This window comes from Salminus brasiliensis, chromosome 25 (genome assembly GCF_030463535.1).
Source record: "Salminus brasiliensis chromosome 25, fSalBra1.hap2, whole genome shotgun sequence".
Classification (NCBI taxonomy): Eukaryota; Metazoa; Chordata; class Actinopteri; order Characiformes; family Bryconidae; genus Salminus; species Salminus brasiliensis.
In genome coordinates, this window is record NC_132902.1 from 21,041,672 (window position 1) to 21,059,528 (window position 17,857).

At 41.9% G+C, this 17,857-nt stretch overlaps 1 protein-coding gene across 2 annotated transcripts in view; it reads right to left on the reverse strand.

Annotated features, from left to right (window-relative positions):
- Nucleotides 1–17,857, reverse strand: part of LOC140548220 (neural-cadherin) — a 343,076-nt gene that overhangs the window by 227,528 nt on the left and 97,691 nt on the right. For both annotated transcript variants that reach the window (XM_072671671.1, XM_072671672.1), the window contains exon 2: nt 1,273–1,470. In XM_072671671.1, the coding sequence (XP_072527772.1) occupies nt 1,273–1,470 (198 nt within the window). The remainder of the gene's footprint in view (nt 1–1,272; nt 1,471–17,857) is intronic.

A 17,857-nucleotide genomic window follows, 5' to 3' on the forward strand; every position in this document is an offset into this window, starting at 1 on the left:
GAACCTGAAGACATTTCACACAGACTGTGCTGGGTATTCGGCTCATGACTGCACAAGCGTGATGTCTTTACCCTTGGCTAAATCCTGCAAAATTACAGGCACTAATGTATGTATGTCACCACGTTAGGCGTGTATACTCCTCAGATATGGTCATATGGCATTTATATGCACATGCAGGCCGCTACACCAATGAACTGGATAGTATCTTCCAGAGTTGTTTTCTGAGAGATTTTATTTGCTACAATTTTGGTAAAAGAGCTGGAAAGATGAGGAGAAGTCCAAAGAACATCTGTTGAAAGAACTTGAATGATCTATAAATAAAATATATATACACCATAAATATACAATTTTATTACACCCTCTATTGTTTTCAAGAGACTGGCTTTCAGTGTTTGTACAGAAATCTACAGGGAGATTTCTCCACACCTCCAAAGTTCAGACTTAGAAGTTGGAGCATCTTCTGTTTCTCACCATCTAAGTCGTCCCAGACTCATTCAATAACATTGAGGTTTGGACTCTGGGGTGGATGATCCATTGCTCTGAGAACAGTAGTAGCTTATTTTGTTTGATTAGATCAAATGTTCTTTTTTTTCTCTGCTCCCTTTTCTCAGCAAGAACGGCTTGATCAGATCCACATCTTTTCAAACCCCAGTGGTAAGTCATCTTCTCACAGTGAAGAAAACAAACACTTTGGATTTTTTCATATTAGAAGTGTGAGTAGAGCTAGCGCTCCTAGTGGTGCAACTGTCTAAGCTCTGGTCGGATTTTCGGGATTCGTGGTGATGCCACAACCGTGGCATGGTGGGGAGACCGGGCTAGTGGTTGGAAATCAGTAATAAACAAAAAAAGCTTGATTTTTTTTTTCAAGATTTGATAGTCCGCCATGTCTTGGATGGTTGATAGCTGTCCCATTTCTCATAGAAGTAGACTAGGAGATCTTCTATCTATTCTCCTCAGAAATATCTCATAAACATGTCATACTGGTACTCATAATGTTCACATTACAGGGTCATGAGCACCTAAGGCTTATTGATCCACTGAGACCAAACTTCATAACTTACAGAACTTAAAGGATCTGCTGCTAACATCTTGGCACCAGATACCACAGGACTTCTTCAGAGGTCTTGTGGAGTCCATGCCATGTGACTGTTGTGGTGGCACAAGGGGGACCTACTCAATATTAGGCAGGTGGTAATAATGTTATGGCTGATCGGTGTATATTCCAAGAGATACAGCAATAAAAAGATAATTGTGACATTTAGCATTTCTTACCATCAGATAAGAAGTATTCCACCTCTCCATTAATGCCTTCATCTCCATCTCTGGCTTGAAGTTTATAGACCAGTGAGCTGGCAGGAGCATTGGGAGATACCACAGCCAGGTAAGGAAGGGGCACCATGGTCCATTCTGGGGCATTATCATTGACATCCAAGACGGTCAGCTCCACTCTAACCAAGTACCAGTCAGGACCTGCAACAACAGAGAAAAAAAACTATATTAATATTTATGCCTTTTGCACAGTTATGGTTTCTAAATTCTAAATTCAGTGCCACAGAAAACGAGTTATGTTTGCCTTCAGATAGAGCACTTGGTTGCCACTGTTGTCTTACATGTTACATCAGATACCGTCACGGCAGGCCCACCACCCAGTCTCGGGATATAAAACAGAGCTGCTTCAGTGCTGCTGTCCAAGGTGCTGAACCACCAGGGAGCAGCTAGATTCAGCACCACTGTTGTGGACAGCCAAAGCGTATGCACTGGCAGGGTGGTGCTACTCAAATCAAGCACTCAAGCGCTCACGGCTGGCTTCCACTGATGAGAAGCAGCTGAATGCTGGCTGAGGAGATCTAAAAAAGGTACAGGGGCTCACATGCTATCTGTAGCTCTTTCACTCTCTTTTTACAGAAGACGCAGCGAATCTGGAAAACTGTTGTGTGCTGGCTATTTAAAGGCTTTTCACCCCGGCTGCCTCCAGGTCCTTCTCAAGCCGGGTTCCTCAGCCGCATGCTGTCAAACATAACAATGCTGTGCCTGAAAAACATTCTTATTCTCAGAACTGTGAATAAAAATAGCGAATCACTGATCATTCTCATGGTTTCAAGAATTCTGAAGATTACTATAGAGCAACTACATGCAACGTAATGCAAACTAGCTGAACTAATTTAGTTTACCAGATTTTGTGGAGTACCACAGGGTTCTATTTTAGGGCCTATGAAAGTGACATAAATTATAATAGTAACGAGGTGTGGGTCTACCTACAGGGTTTAAGGGGTTAATATAGAGTGGAATCTCCACACTGCTGGGTTTCTCATCAGGGATTTCCTTGTTACAGCAAACCTTTACTTTACAGAGAAAGACACCTGATGACAGGTCACACACACACACATCCACACAAACACACCCAGACACACGATTTTAACACACACAGACACACACTATCTAACACACTCAGTCCTGAGATAGACGTGTGAAAAACAAGCATGTCAGTGAGCTAATTCAGGGGAAACCAAGTCCACCCAGGATTCTTTATTTCCCTCTCTCTTTCTCTCTGCCTTTGTCTCTGTCTTTTTCTCGTTCTCTCATGTCCACCCCCCCACTCCATAATCTCCTTTCTGTCTTTCTCTCTCCTTACTGTGATTTAGTTTGCTCTCTCTCTCTCTCTCTCTCACTCTCTCTCTTTTACCTTCCTTTCCATTACATCTCATTTTCTATATCTCTCTCTCCCCATCTCACTCTTTCATTCTTACTCACTCTCTGACTAGTATAAATAACAAGTTGATGTGTGCGTGTGTGTGCGTGTGTGTGTGTGACAGAGTCATGGTCTCTTTGATTCTCATGGTGATTGGCCCTTTCCTTGGTGCTGACAGCAGCACACCTGCCACCTCACAACACTGACAGCGGAGGACAGAGAGAGTGAGTAAGAAAGAGAGAGAGCGAGAGAGCGAGAGAGAGAAGAAGTGGCAGAGAGAAAGAGAGAGAGAGAGAGAGAGAGAGAGAGAGAGAGAGAGAGAGAGATGACCTTATGCAGAGAGTCAGCATATAGTCTCTCTATCAAAGATAAAAGAGAATCCCATATTAATCACAGAGGAAAGTGAAGGTGAATAGCAGAGAGAGAGAGAGAGAGAGAGAGAGAGAGGCTATGACTACTGCAGACATCTTGAGCTGTTTATAGATTAGACATTAGTACTCAATGATGATGACACATCAGGTCTGAAAATGCCGCTCTGTGACTCTTCATCATTTTGTACATTTATTTTTTTTATTGAAGATTTTCTGACCGGCTCATCCCCACATGATATTTACATAAACTCTGGCCGCTGTTTAGAGAACAAGAAGAACAATAGAATAGAATAGAACCATATTTGGCAGAGCATTGTTGAACACTGCGACAGTCCCAATGGTGACGATTATATCAATCACTGTCAGCATCTGAGAGACCATAATAATTACTGTTCTTTTTCCAGTTAAAAGAATGAGATTGAGAGACAACCATCATCAAATCAGATACTCTTTAATTACCCATTAACCCCTTAAAAAGCCTATGACCTGCCAGCGGGGCGAAAGTGTTATTACAAACTTCTATTATCAAAGAATAGTCCCACCAGTTTGTACAGACGTCCCTGTAGTTACTGAGTAATACACCTTAGTGTGTAATACGCCTTGGACTGTTAAGGGGTTACACTAACAGCAAAGGCCTTTTTTACACAGCAGTTCCACACATTCATCCATGAGGTCAACTCTGAAATTCAGAAGGCGCAATTACAATCAAAACACAAACAAAGACAGGGAAGACTACACAGAGACTGCCCACGTTCAAACTTCAGACCATCCACCTGTTCTAAAGGTGTTTTGGGCAGTGGTGGCTCAGCGGTTAGAGCGCTGGGCTATCGATAACAGGGTTGTGGGTTCAATTCCCTGGCTCGGCAAGCTGCCACTGTTGGGTCCTTGGGTCCCTTTACCCTCTCTGCTCCCTGGGCGCTGGAGTTGGCTGCCCACCGCTCTGGGTGTGTATGTACTCACTGCCCCTAGTTCACTAGTGTGTGTGTGTGTTCACTACCACAGATGGGTTAAATGCAGAGGACACATTTCACTGTACAGTGACAAATACGGGCACCTGCACCTTTACTCATCACCAGACAAGTCCAGCACACACACACACACAGGCTTCACAAGATACTACCACAGAGTCTAGTATCTTCACTCAACATGCATCAACATGACTAAGGTCTTTTTCACACCTGCACTCTTTAGTCCAGGTAAATCTGGTTCTAAACTCTGGTTCGTTTTCACCCTTGATCCAATTCATTTGGGCAAGTGTGAATAGAGTAATCACACTTAAATATGGACCAAAACAACCCTACCGAGACCCCTAAAGGGGAGGTGGTCTCAGTATGGTCCCAAGCAAACTCTGGAGCGGTTTGTTTGTGGTGAGAACCTGATCTGACCTCAATCCAACCCAACTATCAGGCGTTCTCCTCAAGTTTGTGCTAAATATCTTCTTAGAGGGGCAGTGGTGGCTCAGCGTTCCGGGCTACTGAAGACAGGGTTGTGGGTTCAGTACCCGGACTTGGCAAGTTGACACTGTTGGGCCCTTGAGCAAGGCACCCTCTCACCCTCTCTGCTCCCTGGGCTGCCCACCACTCCGGGCACGTGTGCTCACTGTCCACTGTGTGTGTTTCACTGATGTGTATGTGTGTGTTCACTGCACGGATGGGATAAAAGGTGGAAGCCAAATTCCATCTGTCAATTAGCCAAGAGAACTTCCTCACATGGTTTGTTGTGACGCATTTTAGGGAGCTTAATTTTTTCCTTGTGTAAAAACAAACCAAACCACAAACTCGTAAACTGATTCAGGTGTGAAAACACCCTAAAAACTGTCCACTTCGACAAGAAAGGACCGTTTGACTGACACAGAATGGCTGTTGATGTGTAATGTGTAGAGGCTGATATATAAATAATCATTAGATATAGTTTATAACTGACAGTTGTTCTTTACATTGTGGCTTTTCATGATGAATGGACCAATAGAAATGCTCCAAAATGACTGAGAATAAAATCTGTTTACATTGAATATAAAATATACGCTACATGTCCAAATGTTTGTAGACATCCCTTCTAAAAATTGCACTGAACTACTTTACACTCATTGCTGGCACAGACACACACAGCTTGTCTAGTCCTTGCAGAGAGATATTGCCAATAGAATAAGACTCTTTTGGCAGGATAAAACATTTTTTAATACCCTTGATTTTGGAGGAAATTATGAATAAGCAAGTGTCCCAGTACTAAGTGTGAGTTTAATGCCTCACTGTTTTCAGAATGGTGAGTCCGCAGGGCAGGAATTTAGAAACAATAGTAGCTGACATCAGCCTGTGACATCAGGGTGACATCAGCCATCAGACATTTTAATGGCCACCTGGTTAGGGTGCCTTCCAGATGTGGCCAACCATACCTAGCCAAAAGTCCCCTGACTGATGTTACACACCACCTCATAGCCCAAGCCTCTCAGGACTCCTTCATTACTACAGTACTGACTAACGGACAGTTCTGTATAGCTGTAAACAGTACTGTATATCAGTGTGATCTAGCACAGTTCATGGCAAAAACATTTTTGTTCATCCAGCTTCATAAAATGTGCTGTAGGTCTGTGAATGTTTCCAATGAAGTAAAAAACACAGTAAAAGTGCTGAGTTACGAGTTGATGTTTTTCTTTTTTGAAATAACAGCAAATATTGGTGGGCTTGGCTCGAAAGCTATTCAGCATTGAGCAGCTGTGAGATGCAGCACAGATGGAATTTTTGCTTTGCCTGTAATGACTGTATTCATAAACTAATCAGAATGCGAGGATCATGAAGTCTGTTTGAGCGGTGTGACAGGGCCAGCCTTGCTGAGTCTAGCAGAGTGAAGGGCTGACGCAGAGATGAAGTGATGGGACGCCTGCATGGGGGAGGAGAATGGAAGTGACAGCCAGAGGGTCACTGGAAAACTGATAAACATTATAGGGGTGTTCAAAAATATTGAAATCTTGAGGTATTGTGATATTATAAACGATTCTCAGAAACACTGTGTGGGTTTTAGCAGACTGAGGTTAATTTAGTGTTGTGGTCTAACTCGGTTATGCAGATTTCTCCAGTACAACATCCAGAGAATTTGACCCTGGCTCTCTAGAGAGGCCACCCAGGTGCTTGTTTATGCTCTCGTCACTTCAAGACTTGATTACTGCAGCTCTCTTCTGACTGGTCTCCCTTTGCGTACCATCAGGCCCCTGTAACTTATCCAAAATGCAGTGGCACGGGTCGTCTTCAGCGTTGTTGTTCAACTCCACTGCTGAGTTCTCTTCACTGGCTTCCTGTAGCTGCTTTCTGCATCAGATTCAAAACCCTGAAGCTGGCCTACAAAGACCAGAACGGACCATCCCCTCCGTACTTGATGGCGATGGTCAAAAACCGATAACCGAAAACCAAGAGCCCTTCGAGCTTCAAGTACAGTTCGGCTTGACCCAAGATCTACGGAAGACAAGCATCCAGGCTTTTTTTCCTGTTCGGGCCCCGGAGTGGTGGAACCAACTTCTACTGGGTGTCGCTCACTTTTGTATTCTTGAGTAAACAGTGAAGCACGTTTGTAAGTCGCTCTGGATAAGAGTGTCTACTAAATGCCATAAATTTACATTCACCTCCTCCCGGTCTAATCCCCTTTACTCAGACCACCCCCCCCCCATTTTCCCTCATGTTGTGGTCTGCAAATAGCAATTATTATATGGGATAGACTACATACTAACCTTAATAGTGTGAGTTTGGCAGGTTAGCATGGGGAAAATATGACCATACTATCATGATGTGTATGTAATCCCCAGGTACTTGCCAACATGCATCATGTAGGAAGGGGGGGGGGGGGGGGGGGCATTCGCCCCTCCCTATCAACCCCTCAATTCCAGCTGCTTATTAAACACAGCTCAATATAGAGCAGCAAATGATTTAACCAATTACTGCAAATAGAGTTCAAGATTATCCTTTACTGTTATGAAAAGATGTGGATTAATGGAAGTGAAGAAAGCAATGAAACAGCGAGGGAGGAGGAGGTGACAGAGAGAGAGAGAGAGAGAGAAAGGCAGTGAGTGAGGCGCAGCAATTTAGTGTTGTTGGGCACAAGAGGACAGGAAAAAAAAGCAATAAGAAAAATAAGCAGAGAGAAACAGAGCGGGATTAAGAGAAAATACAGCCGTGGTAAAATGGCCTTGAGGTTGTTATGGAAACTGTATTAAAGCGCACTCGGACAATGGGGGGAAGAAAATACAAGCTGACAAATGACTGCATAAATCAATGGCATTAAAAACGAGTGGGGACAGGAGGGAGGCAAAAAATAGCAGCGGATCAAAGAAGGCTTTTAGACAAAGGAACATGGCAGATGAAACAATTACAGCTCACGCCTTTCCTCTTAAATAAACTACAGGTTCGTTAAACAGGCCTTGTAAATGCTGGAACACACACAAAGTTGCGAAAGCACACTCGCCCATGTTTGTTATTACAACAAGGGGGCATGGTGACATATATACATATATATATATATATATATATATATATATATATATATATGTGTGTGTGTGTGTGTATCACCCCTTTCATATAAAATTATGGTATGCCTATACACCAATTTTATATATTTTTATTATTTTTATGTATCATTTAAATTTTTATTATCCATAACATTAGTACCACCTGCCTACTGTACCTTTTAATGTAAGTTCAAAATGCTTTTGTATGTATATATAATACTTCACTTGTCATTAATCACAGGTATTAATGTTATGGCTGATCGATACTAAGTATGTACTATTAATTTATCTTAATTAACTACTTTTGGACCATTTTTATCTTACAGTGTAAAGGCAGCTGCAGTTCTTATATTATGTCGCCAAAAATAGATAGTAGATACAAAGATTTGGTGGGGCAGTGACAATGTTTGGTGTAGCATAGTGGCAGACTAGGGTTCGAATCCCTGCCTAGGCCAGCACAGCACACTACACCAAACATTTGGACACATAGGATTGGTTTTGTAGACAGTGATTTAGCCTAGTCCTGGATATTATCTGTTAAAAAGACTAGCTAGTCCAGGACTAGTCTTAATCCCTACATTTCCAAGAGTTTGTAGATGCCTCCTGATCCAACATTTCTTCTGAGATCAATGGTATTAATAGGGAGTTTTGTCCTTCCTTTGCTGCAGGAACAGCCTCTACCCTTCTGGGGAGGCTTTATACTAGATGTTGGAACACTGCTGTCAGGATCTGATTGCATTCATTCTCGAGAGCATTAGTGAGGTCGGGTACTGATACTGAAAGATTAGTTCTGGATCACAAACGCCACTCCGGATTATCCCAGAGGTACTGGAGGGAGCTACACCGCTCCCAATGCTGGAGGGCTTTACAGGCCTCTAGCTGACCCTTGGTATTGGACATGGTTTCCCTAAGCTCATGTGCAGCTGTAGCCTGAGCATGTTGTTCTAGTGGAAAGCCCTGTGTCAGCATTTGTTGCATCTACAGTAGGTGTTCAGATCCTTAAGAACACACACTGTGTGTCCAAATGTTTGTGGACACCCCTTCTTATAAATGCATTTAGCTACTTTAATGCTAACACAGAGGTGCAAATGCACAAGCACACATACAGACACAGCTTGTGAAGTCCCTGTAGAGAAATACTACCAATAGAATACGACTCCCAGAGCAGATAAATATGAACCTATTGGCACCATGCCTAATGCCAGGCGTAGGCTAGAGGGGTATAAAGCCCCCCAGCAGTGTAATAGTGGAACTGTGTTCTCTAGAATGATGGTGGTGCTCCATATAATACTCTTGGGATGAGTTTGGGAGTCGGGGATGAGGTGGGGTGGTAATCCCCCAACACCCTGACCTCACTAATGCTCTTGTCACTCAATGCAATCAAATCCTCAGAGCAATTTTTACAAAATCTAGTGGGGAACCTTCCCTGTACAGTAGAGACAGTTACTCCAACAAAAGCAGGATCAACTGTTTTGTAATAGCCTTGACTTCAGAAGAAACAATGGCCGAGAGCAGGTGAGAGCAGGTGTCCAAATACTTACTTTATATAGTGCACATGGCAGGTGAACCCTGTTCTCTGGTTTTTGTATGACGTCAGAACCCTAAAACCAAACACAGAACCGTGCTCATCTCTCACGAGAGGTTTCTTTAGCTCTTAAGAGTCAGACACACTCTTCGACCACACAGCGGCTCACAGTTAGACCACGCTCCCTCAAGAGCTCTCAGAAAGCCTGAACTTTTTAACAGAGCGCTGCCACTACGCTTTTCACACTGCAATGAATAAATTACACTCCCTTTTCAACTAGTCGCCCAGGCCTTTCTTCTCTGCCTGCTTTTGTTACCTTTGCTACCTGAAGCCCAATCAGCAGCTCTCGCTCATATTCTCTCCATCCCGATTTCTGCTGACAGAGGGAGGGAGGAATGCAATTTGCCGCCCTCTGCACGGAGAGCTTTCTTTTCATTCAGCGCTCAGCACGCTAACTAACTAACACGAATCCAGAGGTCTCCAGGGCCGAGAGAGGGAGAGGGAGGGCGAGAGAGGGAGTGAGAGAGTGAGAAAGGGAGAGAGGAGGAGGCAGAGAGAGAGAGAGAGCAATGAGTGTTCATAACTAATTAAATATTCTCTCAGAGGATTACAAAGGGCCATTTGGCCCCCTCTCTGGAATTGCGATTTTCATAATCTCATTATATCAGAGACGGTTTTTCCCCCTTTTCACATCAAACTACCAATTAAAAGACTGGGCGGAAAAAAAGGTAGTGAGGAAATCCGATTCAAATCAGAACAGATTCTTTTTTTTTTTTTAGTAATTGAAAAGATTAATATTGCTAACAGTGACCATGACAACTGCAAAACGTCCATGTGCATACATGCTTTGGCTCTGGCCTACCTAACATGTTATGCAAAAGCTACATCTCAGGCACAGATTCTGCAGATTTTACAGCACAATTCCTACTGGGGAAAAAACAAACACTCTTTCTAATGAATGCATTCTGCTACTTTCATTTCCATCCTTTGCTGACACAGATGTGTAAATACACACACACACACACACACACACACACACACACACACACACACACACAGCTTGTCTGGTTCCTGTAGAGAAGTACTGCGCATAGAAAAGGACTCTCTGAAGCAGACAGCAGTACATCAACCTACTGGCACCATGCCTCCTAATGCCAGGCGTGGGCTAGAGGGGTATAAAGCCCCTCAGCACTGATCTGTGGAGCAGTGAAACTAACTGTGATCTCTGGAATGATGGTGGTACTCCTTCCAATACATTTGGGATGTTGGGGATGATGAGGTGGGGTGGTGATGCTCCAACATCCTGACCTTACTAACGCTGTTGTTGCTGAATGCAATCGAATCCTCACAGTAATGCTCTCTACCAAATCTAGTAGAAAGCCTTCAGACAGTCACTCCAACAAAAGCAGGATAAACTCTTTTCTGATGGCCTTGATTTCAGAAAAAAACATGACTAAGCAGGTGTCCTAATACTTGATGTCCATGTAGTGAATATAACTCTGGCAGCTGTCAAAGGGGCATTCAGTCCTATCCACCCTCACACACACACAGTGCCGTGGACCTACATTCAACTTGACCACACCTCCAACCATGACATCCTAGGTGGATACCCATGTGTCCCCGGTGTCATCTTTTCTGAAAACAAAAATATGGTCACACTAGCATTTGGATGAAATGTTTTAGGATGGTGAGCAGCACATGTTCAACAAAATGTGTGTCCAAACTTTTGACTGGTATTTAAATTGCTGCGAAGGGTTTGGGAATGAAACTCGATATCTATTTCACTCATTACAATCAATCCCCTTCCAGGACAGTTGGTGTGGTGGATCAGCAGGTTGAACAGTGTGCTACAGTGCTTTCTTTCACTGGAATAAATGCTGCCCTTATTGTTGGATGCACTGTGATAGTGTCTAGATAGAGTTATGTTTTTACCTCAGCATTAAAGGGTTAGCCACTGCAAACACTGACACAACATAAATGTATGTATGCAGATACACACACACACATCCATACAGACTGGGTGTTGTGTGAAAGAGCTGGTTGTGAAGAATCCTCTCGATGCGGTGTGTCAGTGACAAAGACACATTGCCACTGCTGTTCTCTCGTATTCTCCAAGCTACAGCCTCTGCCTCTGACAACACACATGGTGTTAACAAACTTAACAGTGCTTCACAGACAGATGCACCCAGTAGGGTTTGGCTCAGACAGTTTCTTTCACCACCTTTACCCAAGCACTGCATTTGTTATCTTAAACCTATTTTTAGTATCTCTATTCAAGGGCAATTCCAGCAGGTTTTTACATTTCTGAGTAATTCAATTATTCACTATTTAAACAAAGTCACGGATGTGAAATACTGTATTTCATTGTAGATAAACATACTGACTCAGATACAGTATTTTAACAAGCATGATGATTGCAAAGTTAATTTCAGTTTATATATATTTATATATATGCAAATAAAATAATTTATTATTATTATTATTATTATTATTATTATTATTATTTACCCCTTTCAAATTATCTGTAAATGTAAATTGCTGAGCGATCAAAAATGAGTTGAATTACATAAAATTAAAAATAGTATATTTCTAAAATATTTTAAGCTAGATTTCCTTTATATGTCCATGTTTCACAGGAGCAAAATAACCAAACTAAAAAGGAAAAGGTCTCAACACAACAGTAACAGCCACTCAGTAACAGCCACTTTGGCAAGTATCACATCTTACACACAGCTACATTATTAAATTCTTGTTTAAATCCATTCATCCTTCTGAAAGGTTCCCTGTGCCACTGACTGCAATACAAGTGCAAGGCATTATCTATCCACTCCAGTGCTCAACAGTTGGCAAGATGTTCTTTTCACACCTTCTAATTCTTGTTTAAATCCATTCATCCTTCAGAAAAACACAAGCCCAAAGTACGAACAGTTGGCAAGGTATACCTTTCATGAGATACCTTACCTTTTTTTCTAAATCATACCTTTGCTTGTTGCAGCCAAAACAGTTTTCCCCTATTCAGACCACAGTTTGTTTCCAAAATGCATCAGGCTTGTTTTAGATGTTCCTTTGAATACTTGATAAAAGTTATCTGAGACCTCAAATCTCCTGGGGTGCCCAGACTTCAAATGCTGCTTAGTTCCTTTTCTTTAAATTGTACAAATTGTAAAACTGTTGAAAAGAGTGTTTTGTCTTTAACTTTATGCTTTTTGGAGATCAGTTCATTCTCTACTCACTTAATTATTAACAGTAACAAATCTCTCTGCCATGAATGCATTTTCTCCACCATAAATGTTTAAGGCCCAAGTCTAATCACAAAATGATCAAGAACTTGCACTCATACATTAGGCAACATATTCTTAACTTTCTTATAATCTTATATAATGCCACTGAGGTAGCTTTAAAAAGCTTTGAACACTTTGGATGTCTATGTCCATTCGCTACTACTCTTGTGAACCTTTATGACTTTGCATGTTTCTTAAAAACAGTTCATTTCACTCCAAACATCTCCATCTGACTTTATTTCCATCTTAACTTTTTAATTATTCAATAAAGAATTAATTTAATATCCTACAGGTTGACTGACACCGGTGGGCGGTGAAAGTCACAACAGACGCAGCGCTTCCCTGCATGTTTCATGGTATTATTCCACGGCAAAGGTGTTCACTACTTGTCTCTGGCCCTAAGTACGTTAGCGCTTGACAGTGAGCAGGCTTCCCCCTGTAATGCTTTTAATAAGAGGCTTAACCTGTCTGGGCAATCCCTACTGTCGGATGACAGCTCCAACATTGCTCAGCGTTTGAGCTGAGGCCTGGACCTGCCAGAGCAGCGCTGTTTGACTTCCATTATTGCTTTAACCTAACAAGCCCTTTAGCAGAGCTGTGGTCACTAAAGAAAAAGAGGGAGGACAAAAGGCCACTTTAGAGAATTGGGACTGCCTGCTCAGACATACGATCTGGTTATATTCTGACAGCACGAGTGCAGGTGGGAAACCATGACCTCACCACACTACTATTCAATTACCATTCCTTAGGAAATGATTCAGAGCAAGAAAAAAAATCTTTAGAGCATCAAGTTTACCACAGTTTGATTAGGTAGGTTTTGATAACTATGGTACATCCCTACGTATTCTGATCCAGAGGTGTTTTTTTTATATATTAAATAGACAAGACAAGACAACCATATTTACCATTTGTGTCAGACACAGATTGAATCTGGCCTCCGCCTTTAACCCATCTGTGCAGTAAACAAACACATACCCACTAATGAGGAAATGCACAGTACTTTTGGGATGAGTTGGGGATGAGGTGCTGATCATCCAACATGCAATCAAATCCTCACAGCAATGCTTCTCCAAAATCTAGTAGAAAGCCTTCTTCCCTGGACAGTAGGGATAGTTACTCTAACAAAAGCAAGATACGCTTCTTTTTTAATACTCTTAATTTTAATACTTTTAATTTTTTAATACTTTTAATACAGCAGGTGTCCCAATACTTTTGTCCATGTAGTGCATCTCCAGTCCGATCCAGCCCGTCTTGTTATTATGCTATCTCTACTTTTTAGGACGTCTCTTTCCTGTGACTGAGACGGGCAGCTTTTTGCCATGCGTAGGCAGAGACAGAGCTCCACGTTTTCCGAGCAGCAGATGCATCATGAAGGTTTCTCCAGGAGGAGCGGAAGCGGTATCGCTGTAATCCGAGCATGAACACAACCTGGCTGAAGCACGTCATCTTTGGTGGAACAGCGAAGCAGCAGGTTTTCGGATCTGAGGAGCAACTGGTGCCAAAACTCAAAGGGTGATGCTGCAGTGCTAAAGATCCCTGCTAAACTGCTAGGCTCATCTTTGCAGTATGGTAGCATCATTTGGATTCGTTAGGGCTGATTCACACCCATGCATCAAACGAGTGAAAGCTGAATTAAACATCAATGGCCTCCTCTTTGTCTGTGGATTCTGCGGCTCACTGACTGACACCTCTGAGCTGCGTTTCGGCTCTCAGGCAGGCGGCTCTCACCCTTGCATTTATTTTTCCCTGACATGTTGCGATACAACCCCGGCAAACAGTTTCACAAATACATTACAGCGCTGCTCTCTTCAAGGCGAGGGCTGAGGGCCACCTGAGTCTTCCCATGACTTTCACGATGCTGTGAAAGAGCTGGGTCATTTGGTGCATGTTTGCTTTTCTTTCTCCCTCTTTCGCTCCCACTCTCGCTCTTTTCTCTCTCTCAGCATGGGACGGCGGACCCTGATCCTTTTGCCTTTGTAAACTACGCACACTCGCTGGGTCTGTCTGAAGGCGATGGGGATAACAGGGGGTAGATCTTGGGAGGATTCTGGAAATTAATTCCCTGGGCTAATGAAAGAATAAGCACTCTTTGAACGAGACGTGGAGATGGTGCTGAGCATCCCCAAACCCTTCTGCCTCAAAAAGGCCTTTGAAACATTTTGGACCAGGACTACTTGAGGATTCTCCCAGTTCGGCCGCAGAGAAAAATAAAAAGAAAGAGGGCGACAGAGAGAGAGACAGAGAGAGAGAGAGAGAGAGAGAGAGAGAGAGAGAGAGAGAGAGAGAGAGAGAAAGAGATGTGGTTGATGTTGTTTCTCTTGCCACTGCCTCTTCTTTGCCTGCCAAGTGTTTGTTACTGATTAGAGGAAATGACTTAATTGTTCCAACTTTCATCTTCGCTGTAGCTCAATAGGAGTTGGCAGTATCGTGCAAGACTCATCTGCAGCAGAGATCTTCAGCTGAGATACTGTGGAATTTATCTGGATCTGTATATATGGGCCAAATTCAAAAGGGGCACTTTTTTCTTGTTGTTTTTTTGAATATCTGCTGTTTCTACTCATTTCTAGATCATTTTTGTCCCACAAAGGTCAACCAGGAGTGTGGGTTTATTCTGTAAATCCAAAGGTTTGAAGTTCTAAACCTTGTAAGTGTATCATATGTATGTAATAAGCTCTCTAGACAAATCAGACTGTCATCTTGTGTGTTTAAAGTGGTAGTACTTTTAGGCTCCTGCAGGTGCCGTTACACATGGATGATCAGGCTATAAAAACCTGATGAGTGTGGGACTCATAAGGATTCATAAATTAAGAAGAGGTGGTACAGTGCATAACACAGATAGGTTGATTGCAGTTAGGTGTATCAAACGTCATAGTGTGAAGAAAGTAGCTGAATCTGCAGGTGTATGGAAGTGTACGATCATACTAGTCTACCAGCAGTGGCAGAGATCTCTTTTTATTCTCGTCATTCTTGAGCAGTGGGGAGCTTCTAGAAGCAATTATTGCCTGGAATTTAAGCAATTGTCATTCACAAGCTGATGAGAACTTCCTGTAGACTGGGATTTTTGCCACTGCTGGTAGACCTGTATGACCGTCTGCTTCCATACACCTGCAGATTCAGCTACTTTCTTCAAACTATAGCATTTGGCATGCCCAAATTCAATCAATCTGTCTGTATGACGCACTGTACTACCTCTTCTCAATCTATGAATCCCTATGTATCCCACACCCCTCTGGTATTCATAACCCCATCATCCTCATGCAATGGCAACTACAGAGGTCGGAAATTACTACCACCTTAAACATGCAAGACATATTTCTTTGTCTGGGGAGCTTAAGATATGACTTATTTACCCTTTCAATTTCCCCTTATTTACCAGAAATATAACTTGACCAGGGCTGCCCTTTTGCATTAGCCTTTACATCTGCCTGTTCAGCCAACAGCACCAATGTATGCCTGAGCTCTTACCAGTGATTTGACCTGAGCTATACTTGAAATACTATATGTCCAAATGTCACACATTAGTTGGAGATATATGAGTTGTTGGATTAGTTGGAGATATATGAAGCTAAATTTACTGAAGGGTTCCAAAGAAGAGGCCCTTTTGGGTCACTAAATTATCTTTTATAATATAGATAAGAAACACATTATTGTAAAGGAGATACGTGAATAAGAAGAACTTTTTTAAGGTTAAAAAACGCCCACATAATGTACAGGCTCTAGGAAGAACTTTTAAAGGTTCTTTCAAACTTTTAAAGGTTCTTCATCCTCACAAATCTCATTTCTATGCAAATGAGACACCAGATACTGAAATATGCATATATCGATCAACCATAATATTAAAACAACCTGCCAAAAATTGTGTAGGTCCCCCTTGTGCCACCAAAACCCAAAACAGCTCTGACCCATTGAGGCATGGACTCCACAAGACCTTTGAAGGTGTTTAATGAAATGTGGCACCAAGATGTTGGCAGCAGATCCCACCAAGTCCTGTAAGTTGTGAGGTGGGGCCTCCATGGATCATATCCGTGAGCCTCAGGTGACCACAATACTGTCTCCAGTCTAACAACAGTCATTTCTTGGAGCGCTTTTGGTAGGTACTGACCACTGCATATCGGGAACACCCCATGAGACCTGCCAGAAAATGTTTAGGAATTAACATGTAAAAGTTACATGCGGGTATTCTGGATTTTTCTGTGGACTGCACATCAATGGTTCTCACTTGATACTGGTGTAACCCCAGCATATGGCGTTTTACCTATTTCCAACAAACTGGCTGCTTCATCCCACTAATCAGCTACTTGACAAGCCCTTACTATGTCAAAGTGGGTATGTCTGAGCAGTAAACTATAAGGATGCATTAAAGCAATGTAGGTAATGTAGGTAAATAAAAATAGTCCTTAATTAAAACTGGATTACCCAGTAAGACTTTAGACAAGTGTGGGGATGCCATCATTAGTTCAAATGCAATTTACACATGTGGTTAATCTAGTTAGGCTCTATAGTGATATTGGGTGTGATCATTTTAGTTCTGGTGAAGCAACACTATATGGACAAATGTATTGGGACACACCTCTTAATCATTGAATTTAGGTGTTTCATTCAGTCCAATATTGCCAACATTGCTTCAGGTGTATAAAGTAAATCCTTACTGAACTCCAGCATGGTAATAGGAGCCACTACTGCAAGTCAGCTGGTGAAATTTCTTCCCTCGCTAGATATTCCACCATTAACTGGGAGTGGCATTATTGAAAAGTGGAAGAGTTCACGAACCACAGCAGCTAAGCTAAGAAGTAGCAGAGCATGTAAAGTAAATTCTTTAAGTAACTTAAAGTTAAATGTCCTGGCCTCTCACCGCCACTGTTGATCTACATGCAGATGATTGGCCACATCCTTAAAACGCCTCAACGCAAATGTAAAAAAAGACAAATCAATTTGGCTTATTTAATATAATTTCTTATATAGAATCTTTTTATATAATTTATTTATGTATTTATGTATTTGTTTTTTTGTTTGTTTGTTTTTTTACATTAGCATGAACAAAACCATAATGTAACAGGGTGGTAAATGTAAAAAAATTATTTGGTCATGTAGGAAATCAAGGTTATTTATTAGTTTTGGTAAATGAGCAAATGCTTATGCATTAATGTTCATAAACAAGCATAATTGCATAATTCTAATGCTATTTAAGTTGCTCGTTCCCTTATATATACACACTGCCATGGTCCTACAAATTAGCCCCACAGCCACAACATCCTAACCATAATGGGCACCCATGTGTCTCCAGTGTCCTTTTTATTTTGAAAACCAAAATATGGTCAACCTAGACAACCTAGAGTTTAGAAACTAGAATGTGGTCGTCTTCATTTTGACATTACAGTCCAGCTTTACCCACTTTCTTCTCCAACAGGAGAACAACACATCTACATAAAAACATAAAAACAGTGTAAAAGAAAAGTGTTTAGAACCAAGACAGAATTTACGGTGTCTTCTACAGCGCTA